The sequence below is a fragment of the Cynara cardunculus genome (genome assembly GCF_001531365.2).
Source record: "Cynara cardunculus var. scolymus isolate 2C chromosome LG 12, CcrdV1, whole genome shotgun sequence".
NCBI lineage: Eukaryota > Viridiplantae > Streptophyta > Magnoliopsida > Asterales > Asteraceae > Cynara > Cynara cardunculus.
Genome location: NC_037539.1, coordinates 14227362 through 14244741, shown reverse-complemented (window position 1 = coordinate 14244741; position 17380 = coordinate 14227362). Strand labels below are relative to the sequence as shown.

Genomic DNA, 17380 nt, shown 5'->3' with positions numbered 1-17380 from the left:
TTCACAAGAAACTGTCAGTGCCACCACCTTCTCTTAAGTCGATTGTACCTCCGGCCGCCGCTGTTTATCATCGTTAATGCCGGTAAGGTTTCTGCGATTTAACTCATCCGTTAACATAAAAATATCGTCTAAAAGATGAAACTAATCCTTTCATTTCCCACTTGTAAGTTCACTCCCACCATTAATCTTCCCGCTGCGCCGGAATATCAAACTCCGGCGGGGTTTTCGATGGCGAAGAACATGTCTTTGTTTGATGATTGCTTTATGCTAAAATTCTTGTTCAATGTATGTAGTTTCGACTTTTGGAATATGTCGTAACATTCTATCCAAGTTACTGAGATTTTGTGGTTTGGAGGTGTTTGATGAAAGTCTTAAGAGAATGCAAACTGATCAAAGTTTAAAGAAATAAGGTTTGATAAACATGAAAGTAGTGTTGTGAGGATCTCCTCTGTGTCGTTTTCAGCACTAGCAAATGCGCACGGATAGATTATTACTCAGTTTCTAGTCTCCTTGTCATTGGGGACTGCACCAAGGAGTTATGGCCGAGGAACATATCTCACTTTCACAAAATTCAATGCAATCCCCACCTGTGTAATTACCCTTCTAGTGAATTTATAAAATATTCAACAACAGCAATCATTAAATCACTTAGGAACATACTAAAATTCCCCATTATAAAGTAGCTTTAGAATTGCAGAGTTATGCATGTTGAACTTGTATATTAATTATTTTTAGCAACAATCAAAATACACACGTCCATAACAACTGGTTTCTTGAACAGACAATCATCTATGCAGTCATTATAGATGTTAGTGGTTTCTTTAACTTATGAAAAAGGCAATGCTTATATATATAGTTTACTAATTGATTGATGTAATGATGAGCAGAGCAAGGAGGAGCTTATGGTGCAGCTAGTTCCAAATTAACACTTACCACCGTGGAATGTAGTTAGGAATTTTCCATAATGCTATTTGACATAAGTGTTGTAGTCGATATTCTTTAAGGTATATTTTCAAGTATTGCCATCTGACAATTGGAATTAGAATCGATCTTGATGAACCCACACAAATCTCTTTTTTGGATTATGAGTGAAGTTGCTTAAAGCTTACAATATTGATTAAGGTCCCCCATGGGCCAATCAAGATCACCCTGTTTGTGTCTAAGGTAAATTATGCCAAATTTGTCCAGAGCTTTGTACCTGAGCTACCTTTAATGTGTGTCACCAAACCATCCACATCTTGGGGCTTGTCACCGGTAGTTCTGGTGGCTCATCATCATGATGCGTGTCTCATTGTAGTAGGAACTTTTTATACTCTATGTCTCCATCCCTTCCCAAGAAGAGTTACACTTTGATTCGTTAAATGACACCTAGTTCCTTACATAAGAAAGTTCATATGGAGTTTCATGCAACTTCAACTCTGGAAATAGTGATTTTTCTTGAGAAGTCTTCAACTGTTTGGCATCTATAGTAAAAGGGTACATTTTCACGAAACAGAATAGGACTGTGCTGCCTGTGCATCTGTCCAAGACTGGGACTGAATGGAAACCACAAACTGAAAGGAACAAGAAGTAAGAAATGGACAGAAGTATGTAGTTTGGGTTCAATTTGCAAACAGTTCAATGTTGGAATGAGCTTTGATTCTTTTAAGTTCCTTTTTTTTTGTAGAACTTCATAATGTTACCTCATAATGTTTTCTCTTTCCTTTTCTTGAGGAGTCCCATACTATTATGAATGCTTGGAGTCGATGCATAATCAAATGTAAAGGTTTGTGGCACTTTTCTAATTCCATATATAGTCACATGCCAAAGACACAAATTAAACCATACAACTCCATAATTCTTACTTAACCTATATAAAATTGTATTTTAATACAAGAAATCATCAGAGATGGGGCTTCATTGGTTATCCTGTATGAAACAGTGCCATTTCACTAAATAAAAACAAAAGGGGGGAAATCAATTGCTAAACGGTCCCCAACCCATGTTTTGTAGTCCAGATGACTTATCAGGAATCCTATAGCACAGGGAACATAAAGGAAGGTCTTGTATACCAATTTCAATGTTTTTTCTTGTAAAAGAAAGTGTATCGATACATGATAAATTCTTGCTGAATCTTACCATTTTTAATTCTACTCTGATTCTGCTTCTTAATGCTTACTGGCACAGTGTATTGTTCTTAACTGTTTTTTCCTTAGGCATTGTTGCTCTAATAATGGAGAATATATGGAATTTATATTTTCGTACATTGCCATTTATGCATTTCTACACAATGGGTTTTATTACCATGACAGCTTATGTAAACAAGGATCTTTGTATTAAAAACACATCTTCATTAAAGTGGGGAAACAAGCTTGCAATCTTATATCCATATTAAAGATTGCATGCGCACTTAACGATTTGATACATACGACCACATATGTAATTAATTATGCATATACCTGTTTATTTATCTATAAGTATTATTTCCTTAAGAAATCAAAAGAGTATTCGCTTTCCCAATTTACAAAGGAAAAAGGCTCATCTACGTTGTGGTGGACAGGGTCTATTATATATACAAGGGTTAAGGTGGTGTTACAGACTCATAATCTTATAAACCATCAGATATGCATGTAAGTAATGATGCATATATCTGTTTACTTATTTATACATATCCTTTCATTGACAAATCGGAAAAAGCATTTCCCTTTGCAATTTACAGAGAAGAAGGCTAATCTACATTGCTGACAGACAGGGTCTGTTTTCAATACTACAGTATTTATGTCAGGAAAAAGTATTTTAATGTGGTTCACCATAAGTCAGCTTGCATACCTATTTTTGCATTTTCTGTGCTTGCATATATTTTATCTGAATATGCTGCTGATGTTCTTTATTTTTTATGATAGTTAAATTCTGGAAGAGAGATGACATGGTGCTCTCATTGCGGAAAGAATTGTGAGACATCTCGTGATTATACCACCAACAATACGTGGGTGGTTTTACCAAGAGTTTTAACCTTTTTGGCCTTTTCATGTGCATTTGCAAACATGTTTAGCATTGTGTTTCAACTGATGACACCTTCGTGGTTTTACTTTCAGATCTTGTGTTGATTGTGGGAAAGTTCTATTTGAAGACATATTTACTGAGGAGGCTACCTTTGTTACAGATGCAGCAGGAGGGGTACGTGTTTGAACATAATTTACTCCATATATGACTGCTCAGAAGAAATCTATATTTGTTGGTTGTGGAAGATAAGATCTCAATATCTTTTTTATTATTTAAATCTTTTTAAGTCCGTTTTTGGATGTGAATTTTGTATGTTTTGTTTTGTTCATTTCTATACAAAGATGGATACTTAAACCATGAGTCGCTATGTGAAAATCAAAATTGTTATGCAAGTTTAGTTTGGTTAAGTGAAGCTGGTAATGATTTTTGATAAAGTGGCATCTTCCTTTTTCATTCTCAATGTTCTTGGTGCTGTATTTCCCTACTTCAAAGAAGTTATGGATCTTTCCTTACGAATTTTAATTGATTCCTGGAATTCTTTTCCACACAGGCCACAGCGGTACTTCTTTTACACATTTAACAGTACTGTTTTCACTTTTGACCTGGAAAACTTGTGTGTGTATATATATATGCAGGCTCATCTGACAGGCAACTTTGTAAGATTTGGAGGTGCTTGCTTTGAGTCACAGAGAAGAACCTTGCGGAAAGGTACATGGTGATTGGTATTAAGTATATCTTTTTGTTAATCGTTTTGTACTTTGATTTAGGATCTGTTTTATTAATTTTAAGCTGTTTACTCCAGTTTCCTTAGTTGAGCGCTGCACTTTTGTATGGATTATTAAGCAATGACATAACATCATTATGGCAGTCAAAGCTCTTGATTATATTGTACTCCAGAATGAATTATGTGTTTTCAGTTTTTAAACCTATGGCTCTTGTTGGAAGTACTTGTCTTCTTGAGAGTTGTCATATTTTGGTGTGGAAATTTGGTATATTGAATATGAAGAGGACTGGAAAAAGTTGATCTAGCATCAATGACTAATTTATTTCCAAAAATCAATTGATGTGGTACTTCGTTAGAGAGGACAAATTAAGGAGTAGTTTTGTCCATGATTGCTATCACTTACAATTCCGATATATTGGGCTGTTTTCTATGTTGGGCTAGCCCATTTCTGTTTTTTAGTTTGTTTGAAATAAGGCCCAAGCCAAGTAWCAGWAGTGTTACCCTRTTTACTCRGTCTTAGTCATCGTGTTGAACGAGAATTAGGGGCTGTTATGATTTTCAGTATTTTTCGCTTTTCCATCGTGTGTAAAGGCTATTTAAGGCCTCTTTGTTCTTGAATAAAGCTGAAGAATTGAGGGAGAAGAATCAATTTGTTATCACCTGTATCTTACAAGTGGTATCAGAGCGTAATTCCTTTCACGAGAGTTCCYGAGAGTATTCAAGCARTCGCTGTTATGGGGGAGGAAACAKGACAGTTTCATGGCCCYAGTGTACCCAAWTTCGACGGAGACTACGATCATTGGAGTATGGTAATGGAGACCCTTCTCCGATCAAGAGAATATTGGCGAGTGGTAGATGAAGGGTACCAAGTAATCAAGCCAGGGGATCAGGCAACAACGACGCAACAAAAACACTATGAGGAGAACAAGCTTAAGGACTTAAAAGCTTGTAATTATCTGTTTCAATCTATAGACAAATCGATTTTGAAGACAATCACACAGAAGCAGACGTCTAAACAGATATGGGATGCTATGAAGATCAAATATCGGGGTAATGATAGAGTAAAAAGATTGCAGCGGCTGCGAAGGGATTTCGAGACGTTGGAGATGAAAGCCGGAGAAACAGTTACTGATTACCTTGGACGAGTCATGGTTATTGCAAATGATATGCGGAATGCCGGTGAAGATATGAGTGATGTAAAGATTGTAGAGAAAGTGCTAAGAACCATGACAGAAAGTTTCAACTTTGTGGTTTGTACCATAGAAGAATCAAGGGATCTTGATACCATGACAGTAGATGAACTTCAAAGTTCTTTACTGATTCATGAACAAAAGATCAGAAGAAAGGTAAATGATGAACAAGTTCTAAAGGTTGAAAATGATCATAATACTGGACGTGGAAGAGGCCGGGGCAGAGGGAACTCCAATAGAGGAAGAGGGCGTGGCCGAGGAAGATCACAAAATGAGAATAGGCCTAAATTTGACAAGTCTCAGATTGAATGCTATAAATGTCATCAGTTAGGGCATTTCCAATATGAATGTTCAAATGATGCCCGTCCGGTAAACTATGCAGAATTTGAAGACAATGAAGAATTTTTGTTGATGGCTTCAGTTGATGTTGAAGGATACGAAAAGGAAACCAAAATATTAACGGCAGCAGTAAGTGAAGACAAGCACGGTAAGGAGGGATTCTGGTTTCTAGACTCAGCTTGTTCAAACCACATGACGAGTATTAAGGAATGGTTTATTCGCATAGATGAGACGTATCAACACAAGGTCAGATTGGGAAATGACCACAGATTGGAAGTCAAAGGAAAGGGTGATGTTCGCTTGACTTTGAACGGTATAACACATGTCATTACGGATGTTTATTATGTACCTTTACTAACATCAAATCTCATTAGTATTGGGCAGCTTCAAGAAAGGTCCTTGACCTTTGTTATTCAAGGTGGTGTTTGTAAGGTYTTTCACCCCCAAAAGGGTTTGATCATTACATCCAACATGACAAAGAACAGGATGTTTCCTGTTAATGCCTCATTGCAGTCTCAAAAATTGAAGTGTCTACAAGTCAGTGACGATTCTAAGACCCAACTATGGCATAAGAGGTTTGGACGCGTCAATCACAAAGCCATTAGAACCATGTTATACAAAAGCATGGTAAAAGGTCTACCCGCAGTTGCAGAAAAACACGTTGTGTGTGAGACTTGTGCCATCGGAAAACAAAAGAGAGAGGCAATACCCAAGAAGAGCAATTGGCGTGCTACAGAGAAGCTGCAATTAATACACACAGGCTTGTGTGGACCCATCGCTCCTGTCTCAACCAGTGGAAAAAGGTACATACTTGTGTTTATCGATGATTACACACGAAAGTCTTGGGTTTATTTCTTATCACAGAAAAATGAAAGTTTTGAAATATTTAAAAACTTTAAAAATTATGTGGAAAAAGAAACTGGCATGAATATCAAGTGTTTGAGAAGCGATAGAGGAGGTGAGTTCACCTCGAATTCATTTAATAAGTTCTGTGAAGCTCAAGGTATTAAAAGGCAGCTTACAGCCGTCTACACCCCACAACAAAATGGGGTTGCAGAGCGACGAAACCTGACCTTAATGAACATGGTTCGGTGTTTATTAGCTGAAAAATCAATGCCTAAATACTTTTGGGCAGAAGCAGCAAAGTGGGCATGCCATGTGTTAARCAGGTGTATGAGCAGGAGTCTTGATGAAAAGGTACCAGAAGAGTTTTGGACAGGATCGAAACCAAGTGTTGAGCATTTTAAGGTATTTGGATGCATAGGGCATGTCCATATACCTGCTCAAGTACGAACCAAACTGGATGCAAGGAGTCACAAGTGTGTATTTCTTGGTGTTAGCCAAGAATCAAAAGCCTATCGTTTGTATGACCCATCAAGTAAGAAAATTGTAATCAGCMGAGACGTAATATTCGATGAGGATGCAACTTGGGATTGGTCTAAAGAAAATYATAAAGCAGAAGAGTTYATCATAGAAGATGATGAAAAGGTTCAAGGGAGTCAACATGAAAATGAAGATGTAGAAGATTCACCAAACACTCCCAACAATACACAGAATTCTGAAGATGAAGCATGTTCACCAAGTCGAGGTACATCACAAATTCAAAATACTCATAATGTTTCTAACAGTCCAGTCTCGGCTACCACAGGAAATTCACAAGATCAAAGTGTACCTACTACTCAACCTGAGTCTTCCACTCGCACACGAAAACCACCTGTGTGGATGGATGACTATTATACAAATCAAGACCCATTTAATGAAGATGAAGCTGGTTTCGCAATGTATAGTGCAATGGAAGACCCAGTGACGTATGAAGAAGCATGCAAAGATGAAAAATGGGTACAAGCAATGAATACCGAGATGACTGCTATAGAAAGGAACCATACTTGGGAATTGGTTGATCCGCCAGCTGGAACGAAGCCTATAGGAGTAAAATGGTTGTACAAGACAAAACTAAATGAACTTGGGAAGGTTGACAAGTACAAGGCGAGGTTAGTAGTCAAAGGTTATGCCCAACGGGAAGGCGTAGATTATTATGAGGTGTTCGCTCCAGTAGCACGGTGGGACACGATCAGAACCTTAATAGCAGTGGCTGCGCAAAGAAATTGGACGGTGTACCAATTAGATGTCAAAAGCGCATTCTTGAATGGTGAGCTCAAGGAAGTGGTGCATGTCACTCAACCGAAGGGGTTCATAAAGAAAGGAGAGGAAGCTAAGGTATACAGGTTAAAACGTGCGTTGTATGGATTAAAACAAGCTCCCCGAGCTTGGTTTAATCGGATTGAAGGTTATTTCATACGTGAAGGGTTCAAGAAGAGTTTTCATGATCACACACTATTTATAAAGAAGGTATGGAATAAAGTCATCATTGTTAGCCTATACGTTGATGATTTGATCTATACTGGAAATGATCCTGTGATGTGTGAGTCATTTAAAAGGTCTATGCAACGTGAATTCGAAATGACCGACTTAGGGAAGATGAAATTCTTCCTTGGTGTGGAAGTAAGTCAAAAGTCAGAAAGAATCACATTGTGCCAATCGCAGTATGCAAGGGAAGTCTTAAAGCGGTTCAAAATGTGGGAAGTAAACGATGTGAAAAATCCAATTGTTCCGGGTACCAAGCTTATGAAGCTCACATCAGGAAAGGACGTAAAGAACACTAAGTATATGAGTCTCATAGGAAGTCTCATGTATTTAACAGTGACACGTCCAGATTTAATGTATGTGGTCAGCTTGTTATCGAGATTTATGGCTAAACCTAAAGAAGAACACATGGTTGTGGCAAAGCGAGTACTGAGATATATAAAAGGAACTATAAATTATGGGTTGTATTACGGGAAGGATAAAAGTCAGAAGCTGAGGGTGTTTACCGATAGCAATTATGCACGTGATCTAGAGGATCGGAAAAGCACCTCTGGGTACGTTTGTTTGTTTAATGGTGCTGCAGTATGTTGGAGTTCACGTAAGCAAGAAGTAGTCACGTTGTCTACAACCGAAGCAGAATACGTTGCGGCCACAACGTGTGCGTGCCATTGTGTATGGCTGAAAGGTTTGCTTGAAGAACTTGAAGAAAAAGCTGGAACAGTGGAGGTTATGTGTGACAACAGTTCAGCCATAAAGTTGTCAAAGAACCCGGTAATGCATAGAAGAACAAAGCATATTGATGTACGGTTTCATTACATTAGAGAGTTGGTGAACAAAGATGTTATTCAATTAAAGTTTTGTAGTTCAGAGGAGCAGTTAGCAGACCTCATGACCAAGCCATTGAAGTTGACAGTCTTTGAGTTTATCAGGAAGGAAATTGGGGTGCAAGATGTTAAACAAGCAGCTTAATGCTTGCTTGTTTAAGGGAAGGAATTTATTGGGCTGTTTTCTATGTTGGGCTAGCCCATTTCTGTTTTTTAGTTTGTTTGAAATAAGGCCCAAGCCAAGTATCAGTAGTGTTACCCTGTTTACTCAGTCTTAGTCATCGTGTTGAACGAGAATTAGGGGCTGTTATGATTTTCAGTATTTTTCGCTTTTCCATCGTGTGTAAAGGCTATTTAAGGCCTCTTTGTTCTTGAATAAAGCTGAAGAATTGAGGGAGAAGAATCAATTTGTTATCACCTGTATCTTACACGATATTGTCTCATTTTCTTATGTGCGCAGGGAATGTTGCAACTAATAAGTTGATATACAAGAACAGGATCACCAAAGTTTCACATGCTACAAGGCACTATAAGGTTCCTACTTTCTAAACATTTCAGGCATAAAGCTATGAAAATAGAACCTAATAAAATAAGCTATTACAGCCCTACAGCCATACATATTGCATCTAGCTCCAAAATAGGACTTACTGTTACTACAATGATAAAGTATATTGACTGTTGATTCAGGTATTTAGATGATTCTGTGGTTTCCAGAAGTATATAATATATATCTTGATGTTGGTAGTTTAAATGCATGTCCTTTGATGATATGAATTTGGACGTCTAATACTTTGTTCCATGGTGCTTTGTATTGTTGAATTTTAATTCACCGGAATGCAAGTGGGGCTGAAGGTGAATTAAGCCAATTATGGTTTCCAGATTGAGACTGAACTCTTAGCATTGGCCACCCTACCCACGCATTTGCTTGTCTAGTACCTTTTTGTGGATTGAACTTATAGTTTTGGCGGATCTTCATGATGAAATTATTATAATTTGTAGTCGTATCTTTTCTGGATTGGAGTACTGCTGTGCATCCGAACAAAACAGGGACTATCTACAACCAAAAAAATTGGGCGGAAGGTTTCTATCAATTCGGGTGTTTCAATGGTTTAACTTTTAAAGACCATCATTTTTCCCTTTGAGGCTTTGTTTACAAATTATTTTAGATGGCCCTTTTCTTTTCTTTCCCTGAAAGTTCTATTATGAATTTAATCCATGAATATTCAAAATGTAAATATTTGTTGCATTTATCCAATTCCATATATGATCAAAAACACAAAAGTGAAATCAAACAACTTCATTTGCATAACCTGCACCTATTGAATCCTAATATGAGGAATCATCTTCAACAGAGTAATATTTGAGTTTAGATGCATAATTTTTTTCTTTCTAAATAGCCATAGTGGAGGGGGGATAATTTTTTATCAGCTGTGACCGTTATAGGACCTTGAGTTTACCAAACAAAAACTTAGGAACTGGGAACTGTCCATGCCGCTTCCAATATCATAAAGCTAGTCAGTCCAATTTCAGTCTAGTTTGTTGGATCTGTTGGCTTGGACCAACATGCCATAACTTTAAAGTGGAGGGAGTTTACAGGGTGCCCTGTCATACCAGTCAGTTTTTAACTTTTTATGTATGTTGTTTGGCACTTAGAAGAGATATTTATTGTTGACCAATCTTGAAAAACATAGAATTCAGATAGGCGGTTCCCCACAAATTAATAAATAAAACAAGACACAAGACTTTAGTTAACAGGACCAACAACAACTTAATAGATGATAACTAACACTCCTCAAGCTGGAGCATAGATATCTATAATGTGAAGGTTGGTGCAAATAAAATCTGTTGGATTCCTGTGTAGTGATTTTATCAAATATCTGCCAGCCTGTACTCTTTCTTGATATGCACAGGTTAGATAAAAGGTGGATGAGAGGTGACCCGAGCGAAACCAGCTGTATATGTTTGGTTCTCTAATGAGAAACTTAATACTTGGCTATATGGACAATGGATTGGTTATCATAATATAACTTCATCAATTTGGTTGCGAGAGCACCAAGATCATAGAACAAACGTGTCATGCGAACATAGGTGAAGCCATAATTTGCACCCTAGTCAACCCCACTCAGTAACATCTATGACATACTTCCTCTAACAAAGAAGTACCGTCTGTTGGGATTATGAGATCTCTATTTGCAAGAAATACTGAAGTCGTTGATGATCTGTTACTTGAAAATGATTTCTAACTTAGATCCTCAATACCCTGATGATCATCATCATTCATGAGGACAACATAATCTACATAAATCAGTATACAATTTGTTTGCCTTGCCCATGACTTTAGAATACAATATAGTCATTGTTGCTTTTGCACAATCTAGAACTTCTTAAGAACTTGAGAAAATAGCCATGCTAGGCTCTATGGCCTATTTGAGACCACACAAAGAATGCTGAAGGCTCTAAAGCTTGGATGTCTCCTGAATGACAAAGCTAGGTGATTGATCTATCCTCGAGAATGCTATTGAGAAATGCATTTTTTTATATTTAGTTTTATAGGTAGGACAATGATGAAGTACAAGCATCATAAATGCAAAATTGTGCTATTAACTTGAAAGTCTCCTCACAATCAATCCCATAAACCTCAGAGCAGCCTTCAGCCACTAGACGGCCTTTTAGGTGATGCAAACTGTTGCAAAGAACCACTATGGTTTAGCTTGACTTTGGATAACCACTCACATTCAACAGTGGGCATATTGGAAAGAGATTCTAAGACCCCATGTATCATTCTGCAATTTAGGGATGTCTATTAGCATGCTAAATCTTGGTTTTTGAACAGGATGGTACAAAGCCACGAATGGTGAATGACTCTTCTACTACTTTTCTGGGAATACATGTTTTAGGAGTGATAGTGGTATAAGCCATATTATTCCGCATAGGACTTTGGGTACACTTGTCCAAGGGAGGATCTATATCTTTTTAAGACATGTTGAACACACTCTTGTCCAAGAGAGGATCAAGATTAGTCCCTTTAAGATGAAGGTCGTGATCACAAAAGGCACCCAAATTTTTAGCTCATATTTGGGAATTTTCGTCTTTTCCATCTCAGACAATAGATGGCATACGGCCTCTAAGGTAATTTTATGTTAAAACCACACCCCCCCCCCCCCATAAATTATGAGGACATGACGATGAATCAGCATTGTGCGAGCCACTTCCATCAATAGTCTATTCTGTTGTTAAGCACATAAGAAAAAAATCACTCCTTGGATTTGACAAATAAACCCACAAAGCACAATCAATAATCATCATCTACAGTTGTAATAAAATATGAAAGACCAACATCCCGTCATTAGAATCTAGCAACTAGGAAAAGGAACCGACCTGATTAGATTCTCTACAGGGCAAGAGACTGGCAATGTTTCTCTAACTAGCACGACAGACAAAATAAGACAGTGTTAAAGGAATGTTTCAGGCCTTAGCTTCTTTAAAGCGTCAAAGAAGGATGTCCTAACTGGTGATGGACCTACTTAAATTTTGCATCACACAGACTAGCTACAGAAATCCACAATGTATCCACGTCATTCAGGTTCTAAAACTTGAAACTCTGCCAATTAGCTGGTTTGGCCCAAGCTCCTGAAAAGTGCAATTGGGATAAAATGTTACATACGAACAATGTTCTTTGGTTATTTGGAAAACATAAGGCCACTTGGCATTTCTGTACTCTATTTGATAGAAAGTGGATCTTCTCGCTGGAACCCATAGTAGAATGCTCCTCCTCGCCTGGTGCTAGGAAATCTTTGCTAGAGACGGTAAGTGCTATTGGATCTTGTAGATATGTCAGAAGGACACATCTCCGTAAGTGTTAGTACGTGGATGATGGGGACGAATTGACGAAGTGATTTAGCAGGACTATTCAAGAACTTGCGTACTTAGGAAATAAACCTCCAATAAAAGTCAATACTTATACAACCTCTTTCTTGCAAAACATAAGGTTGGTAATCAGATGTAGAAGCTGTAACTCTGCTTAAAGTTTCTCAAGCAGTTTGAGTACTGATCAGACTAGACCCCTTGCTCACATCTCACATATGCCTTGGTAACCAAGTAGGCATGAAATAGTGGAGGACTTTTTGCGGCGTAGAAAGCTACAGATGCTCCCATAAAGGTACAAGTATGGACAGGAGGTACCAGTAATGAGCACATCACAGTTCTGACCAGAAACAGAACTGTAAACAGGATATAGATTTGGTATATCGATGTTCTCTAGTTCACTATGAGCATCAGGCGAGGATAATCAGAAGAGAACTCAGCCATCAATCATCATAGTGGGTCAACAGCAGAAGTATGAGGTGAGGACATAATCACAGCTGAATTAAGTCATGGTGTGGTTAGGGGATAGGTAAAGGCAGTGAGTCTTGTAATGATGGCCAACAAGTTTAGGCTGCAGGGACAGGTAGCAGCTGTAATGAGGTGGCAGTATGATGTTGAGCAACGGGGGCTAAAATTTTCTTTATAGCCCTTATGGCTCTGATACCACATAATTTAGGGTTTAGAAATGGTGTGATGCTTGGTTAAATCTTGAGATACATATACACGACGGGATCCTTTCTTGTTTAGGTAAATGGTGAAATATATATTCACAATGGCCATAAACCAGACAGGAATTACTACTAAATGGGACAAGAAACAAACTTGAAGGAAGACTTCTAACACCAAAAGCAACCATTTAGGCTACTAACTGGTTTTCCCCATTTTCACTGATACATTCTTGTAGACTGCTTGTTTTTTTTTTTGCATTGTCAATGTATACAAATGTATGTTGGCTGGATATCATGTTCTTTAAGCTTGGGAGTAAATAATTTCAGGGAAGAGAGACAATATGGTGCCCTCATTGTGCACGGAAAGGTGGGACAGCTCATGATCGTACCACCAGCAGTGTGTAAGTAGTATTGACCAGAACCATCGCTCTTTTTTGCCTTTTAATTTTCATTTTTCTGTTTCTAACAATGGTTGACGTTGTGGTTTAAGTGATGAAACCTTCATGATTTATTTTCATTATTATACTTTCAGACATTGTGTTGATTGTGGGAAAGTGTTGTTTGAAGAGATATATACCGAGAATGCTACTTTTTTTAGAGATGCAGCAGGAGGGGTAGGTTTCTGAAAATAGTTTGCTAATATATGATTGTTTAGCACGAAATTATGTTGTGTTGATTGGGAATTAAAATCCCAATATGTTTTAAATTGTGTTAGTACATATCGGTGCATTTTTTGGGATGTGGTTTTCCTATACTTTCGTTTGCTTCTTTTTTTCAGTTCTTGACATCTACCCTTCATCACGAACTCCTAACCTAGTATCCACATTGCCATGGTTAAGGGAGAAAGATCATAAAGAGAAACCATTAACATGACATAAAGTTTTGAAACATAGGGATCCTTATTTTCTTCTGAGAAACAACGATGAAAACTAAAAATTAATACTTCAATGCTCTCAAAAAAGTTTTATACTAGAAGGTTCACTGAACACTTTATTTGTACATGTTATGAAAATACATGATATGGGTGGCCTTTGCTGGTTTGATAATATACCATGTAATTCCAGTTCAGGATAAAAGTTACCTTTGCATCCGGCTCACCCCATTTTGAAGATTCTCTTAATTATCTCATATTTGTAATGTCTCATAATGATAGATGTGTTGTAACTTGTAAGGTTTATGGTTTTTTCTCTTGTTACTTTATTTTATTTTTTCAGTTGGTAACCACTTATTAATTTACATATTTACAGATGTTCAATGACTACATGCATTATCTCTGACAAATTTATATCTTTAAAAGTTGATGATGAAGGTATTGATGTGAAGTTGGAGTTTTGGAGATATGCCTTGGAATCTAAGGTTTTTGATCAAATCTGATTAAAACAAATACAGGAGTGCAAATTTAGAGGGAAGCTAAAGATGCATGGGGAGGAACTAACTAGGAAGGATATTGTTCATCTATTTTGGATTTAATACTGTGGAAATATGAAGACATTTATGAAAATATTCTGTTAATCATGTAGTAACAACGGTGGCAAGCTTCAGGAGTCTGGAAAGTTCCATTAAAAAGCTAGATGGTAAGTTGTATATGATGGTCATGAGACCTGCTATAATTTTTGGGAACTACCAAAAGATGGAATGTGACAGAGTAATAGAAATGTGAATGCTGGACGGATAGGATTGGAGATGATGATATTTGGGAGGACGTTGGGGTTGCATAGTAGTTATCCTGATGAAAAAGGTGCTCTGTTTGAATTTTAAATCTGGTCACCTCTTACTTCTTTTTCACATTTTACTTACGAGAATATTTTGTCAAATTTAGAAGCATCTATAACGATATCAATATCAATATCACTACCCTTTAATGTAGCAAAATTATTCCATGAACTGTTCATCACATGAAGCCAAGGTTTCACCCCTGGTCCTTTACCAACCCACTGTAGGCTTGTGTTAGGTAATCAGATCACATGATGAGAAGGTTGATATTTGTAATATCATATGCATATTTGCGAACAGAGTAAGCATATAAGTCCTCTGTTTCTCACTTTTCTTTTAGTGATGTGTTTCTTTTTCTTTTTCTTTTCAACTCTGTTTTATAAATTTGCTACTTGATAGATGCATGGTTAATGGTATTTCCATATCAATGTTTTAGGTGAACCAGAAAGATGAGAGAAAGCAAGCATTGGATGCTAAACACCTGAAGCCTGTCCAAACTGCTTCAGAAGCAGCTGGTCAATTGTCTTTGAAGAAGGTTTGTCACAATCACTTTGTTATCATCTTCCTATACCCGATTATGGACGAAGCAAGTTTTTTCTAATATCATAACTCAAAGATAGACTTGGACTTCCGATTCTTGCACCATGCTAGTTCGATTCTTTCTTGTTTTGTTCTAAAAACATCTGAGGGTCCCTTTCTGAAGTTGTAATGTGCTCTTTGGGTAACCATTTCTCATTATATTATGTGATATCATTTGTCATATACACCTTCTAGGCTTCTATCCAAACATAAAGGCAATAGTTCACCTTCTTTGATGTCCCAAAATAAATGTAACATTTTTTTGACAGTTTAAATCCAAAATTTTCTTTTTGCCGATTAGATGTTACTACAAGAGATGGATAAATATAGAATTCAGTCCATAAGGTAGCATGTGGTACTGGAAAAGATTGGACATAATAGGACAAGTTATTTGTCAAGTGTTTGGTAATGACTAGGACGGGACTGGATAGGACCGGACAAGTCCCTAAAAGTTGTTTGATGATTTTATATATCATATAATAGTTATGAATGACAAAATCATGTAAATATTTAAACAACTTAATTTATAAACATTTTTACACAATTTTCACATACATATGTAATACTATCAAATTTGAATGAAGAAATTGATATAATTGATGGTAGTTAAAAAAAAGTTGGTTTGTACAAAGGAAAAACTATGTTCTAATCGATTTGGAAGATTTTTATGAATTGATGGAGGCACGGTGGAGATTGTTGCAGCGATAATGGTGGTTACGACAGCAGTTGAAGGAGGTAGCGGTTGAGGTTGAGGTTGAGGTAGAGGTGGTGGCAGTAATGGATGGAGGTCGCTATTAAAACAAATATCATATTAGAGTTATATCAAACGAGAGTAGATTAGTAATTTTTTAGTTTCTTTCCATCCTTGTGATTTCTGTTCCACCTATTTTGGTGGAACAAAAAGGAGCTACTTTTGTCCCGCCCAGTCCTAGTTCTTGTCCCTATCCCTGTCTCATGTCGCACCAAACGTGGGAAAATGAATGAGTTTTGTACAGTTGTGTCCAGTCTCATTTACGAAATGCAACCTAAGATTTATTTATTTTATGGGCACTGTAGAGAATTTATTTAACTAGTAGCATCACACTTTCATTGAATTACCTGTCTAGTCAAATATTGTATTTATGTTAAGACACTTTAATGTTGTTGCAGATGCAGAGATCAAGTTCAAAAATCAATTATGATGTATTAAACACACTCTTTGGGGGGAATGAGGTAATCAAGCTGTTTTTGTTTGTTGAATGCATAGTTGATTGAACTATATGGTTCTAGAATAAACCAAACCCTGTAAGTCCCGCACGGAGTAGGTCTACCCATAGGGTAGAGAGGGTGAGTCCCATACGGAGTAGGTCTACCCATAGGGTAGAGAGGGTGATTCTGGGTTTGGAGAACATTTTATCTTTCGAGAAACTTTTGATGCTTCCATATGACGGACGACTTGTACCCCTTTTTCATTACTAAAATTGCATCAAAAGGTATTCAAATTGTTATAATTTTCATGATGATTAGAAAATCAAACCTTTCACTTTCCTTGCAGCCAAATCCAATGAATTGCAGCTATGCTATTGGGAAAGAACCCATGAATGGAGATGATGAAACAGAAGAAGATGATTATAGCGAGACCGAATGGAGGAGCTACGATAACGAACAAGAGTCTTGTAGTTATGATTATGATTATGATTATGATTATGATGCTGGAGATGAGAATGATGATTATTGATCGATCACAACAACGTTGACTTTTTACGACGATGAGGTAAAAAGTCAGTTTTTCGGCTTTTCTTTTAATAGTTAAATTATTTACCCTTGCCTAAGGCAAAAGGTTGAAATCACAAGGAAATTTTGAGCCACAATTTTCTTACAATATATTTATGATCCTTGAATTTGTATGACTTTTGAAGGAATGTTAATTCATGATGACAATAAATATTTTTATGACTCTTTTTTTAGTATTCATTCACACACACACTCTCACACATACATATATATATATATGTATGTATATACATACATATATATATATATGTATGTATGCATATATATATATATATATATATGCATACATACATAGGGGATCGATCAAATGCAAACCACTCAATTTGTACAAACCGTGCAAACCGCATTCAACCAATCATA

General features: G+C 36.9%; 1 protein-coding gene across 3 annotated transcripts; it reads left to right on the top strand.

The window, feature by feature from the left end:
- The first annotated feature begins 63 nt into the window (after nucleotides 1-63).
- LOC112523625 lies at nucleotides 64-17131 on the top strand. 3 transcript variants are annotated; one of them, XM_025133294.1, is made up of 10 exons: nucleotides 64-82; nucleotides 2883-2965; nucleotides 3075-3156; nucleotides 3618-3690; nucleotides 8884-8957; nucleotides 13283-13356; nucleotides 13488-13569; nucleotides 15105-15203; nucleotides 16397-16459; nucleotides 16782-17131. In XM_025133294.1, the coding sequence occupies exons 1-10, from the start codon at nucleotides 77-79 to the stop codon at nucleotides 16962-16964; spliced, it is 819 nt and encodes a 272-aa protein (XP_024989062.1). In that variant the 5' UTR covers nucleotides 64-76; the 3' UTR covers nucleotides 16965-17131. The 3 variants fall into 3 exon arrangements, with proteins under 3 accessions (XP_024989062.1, XP_024989063.1, XP_024989061.1); XM_025133295.1 differs by lacking the exon at nucleotides 64-82 and adding an exon at nucleotides 2546-2609 and having other exon boundaries at nucleotides 15114-15203; XM_025133293.1 differs by lacking the exon at nucleotides 64-82 and adding an exon at nucleotides 2546-2609.
- Nucleotides 17132-17380: the final 249 nt, after the last annotated feature.

What these genes read in the sequence shown, in the direction of transcription:
- LOC112523625 (XM_025133294.1), top strand. An exon ending in GATTATACCACCAACAATAC is followed by an intron (nt 2,966 to 3,074) that starts GTGGGTGGTTTT and finishes TTTTACTTTCAG; the next exon opens with ATCTTGTGTTGATTGTGGGA. An exon ending in CACTCTTTGGGGGGAATGAG is followed by an intron (nt 16,460 to 16,781) that starts GTAATCAAGCTG and finishes CTTTCCTTGCAG; the next exon opens with CCAAATCCAATGAATTGCAG.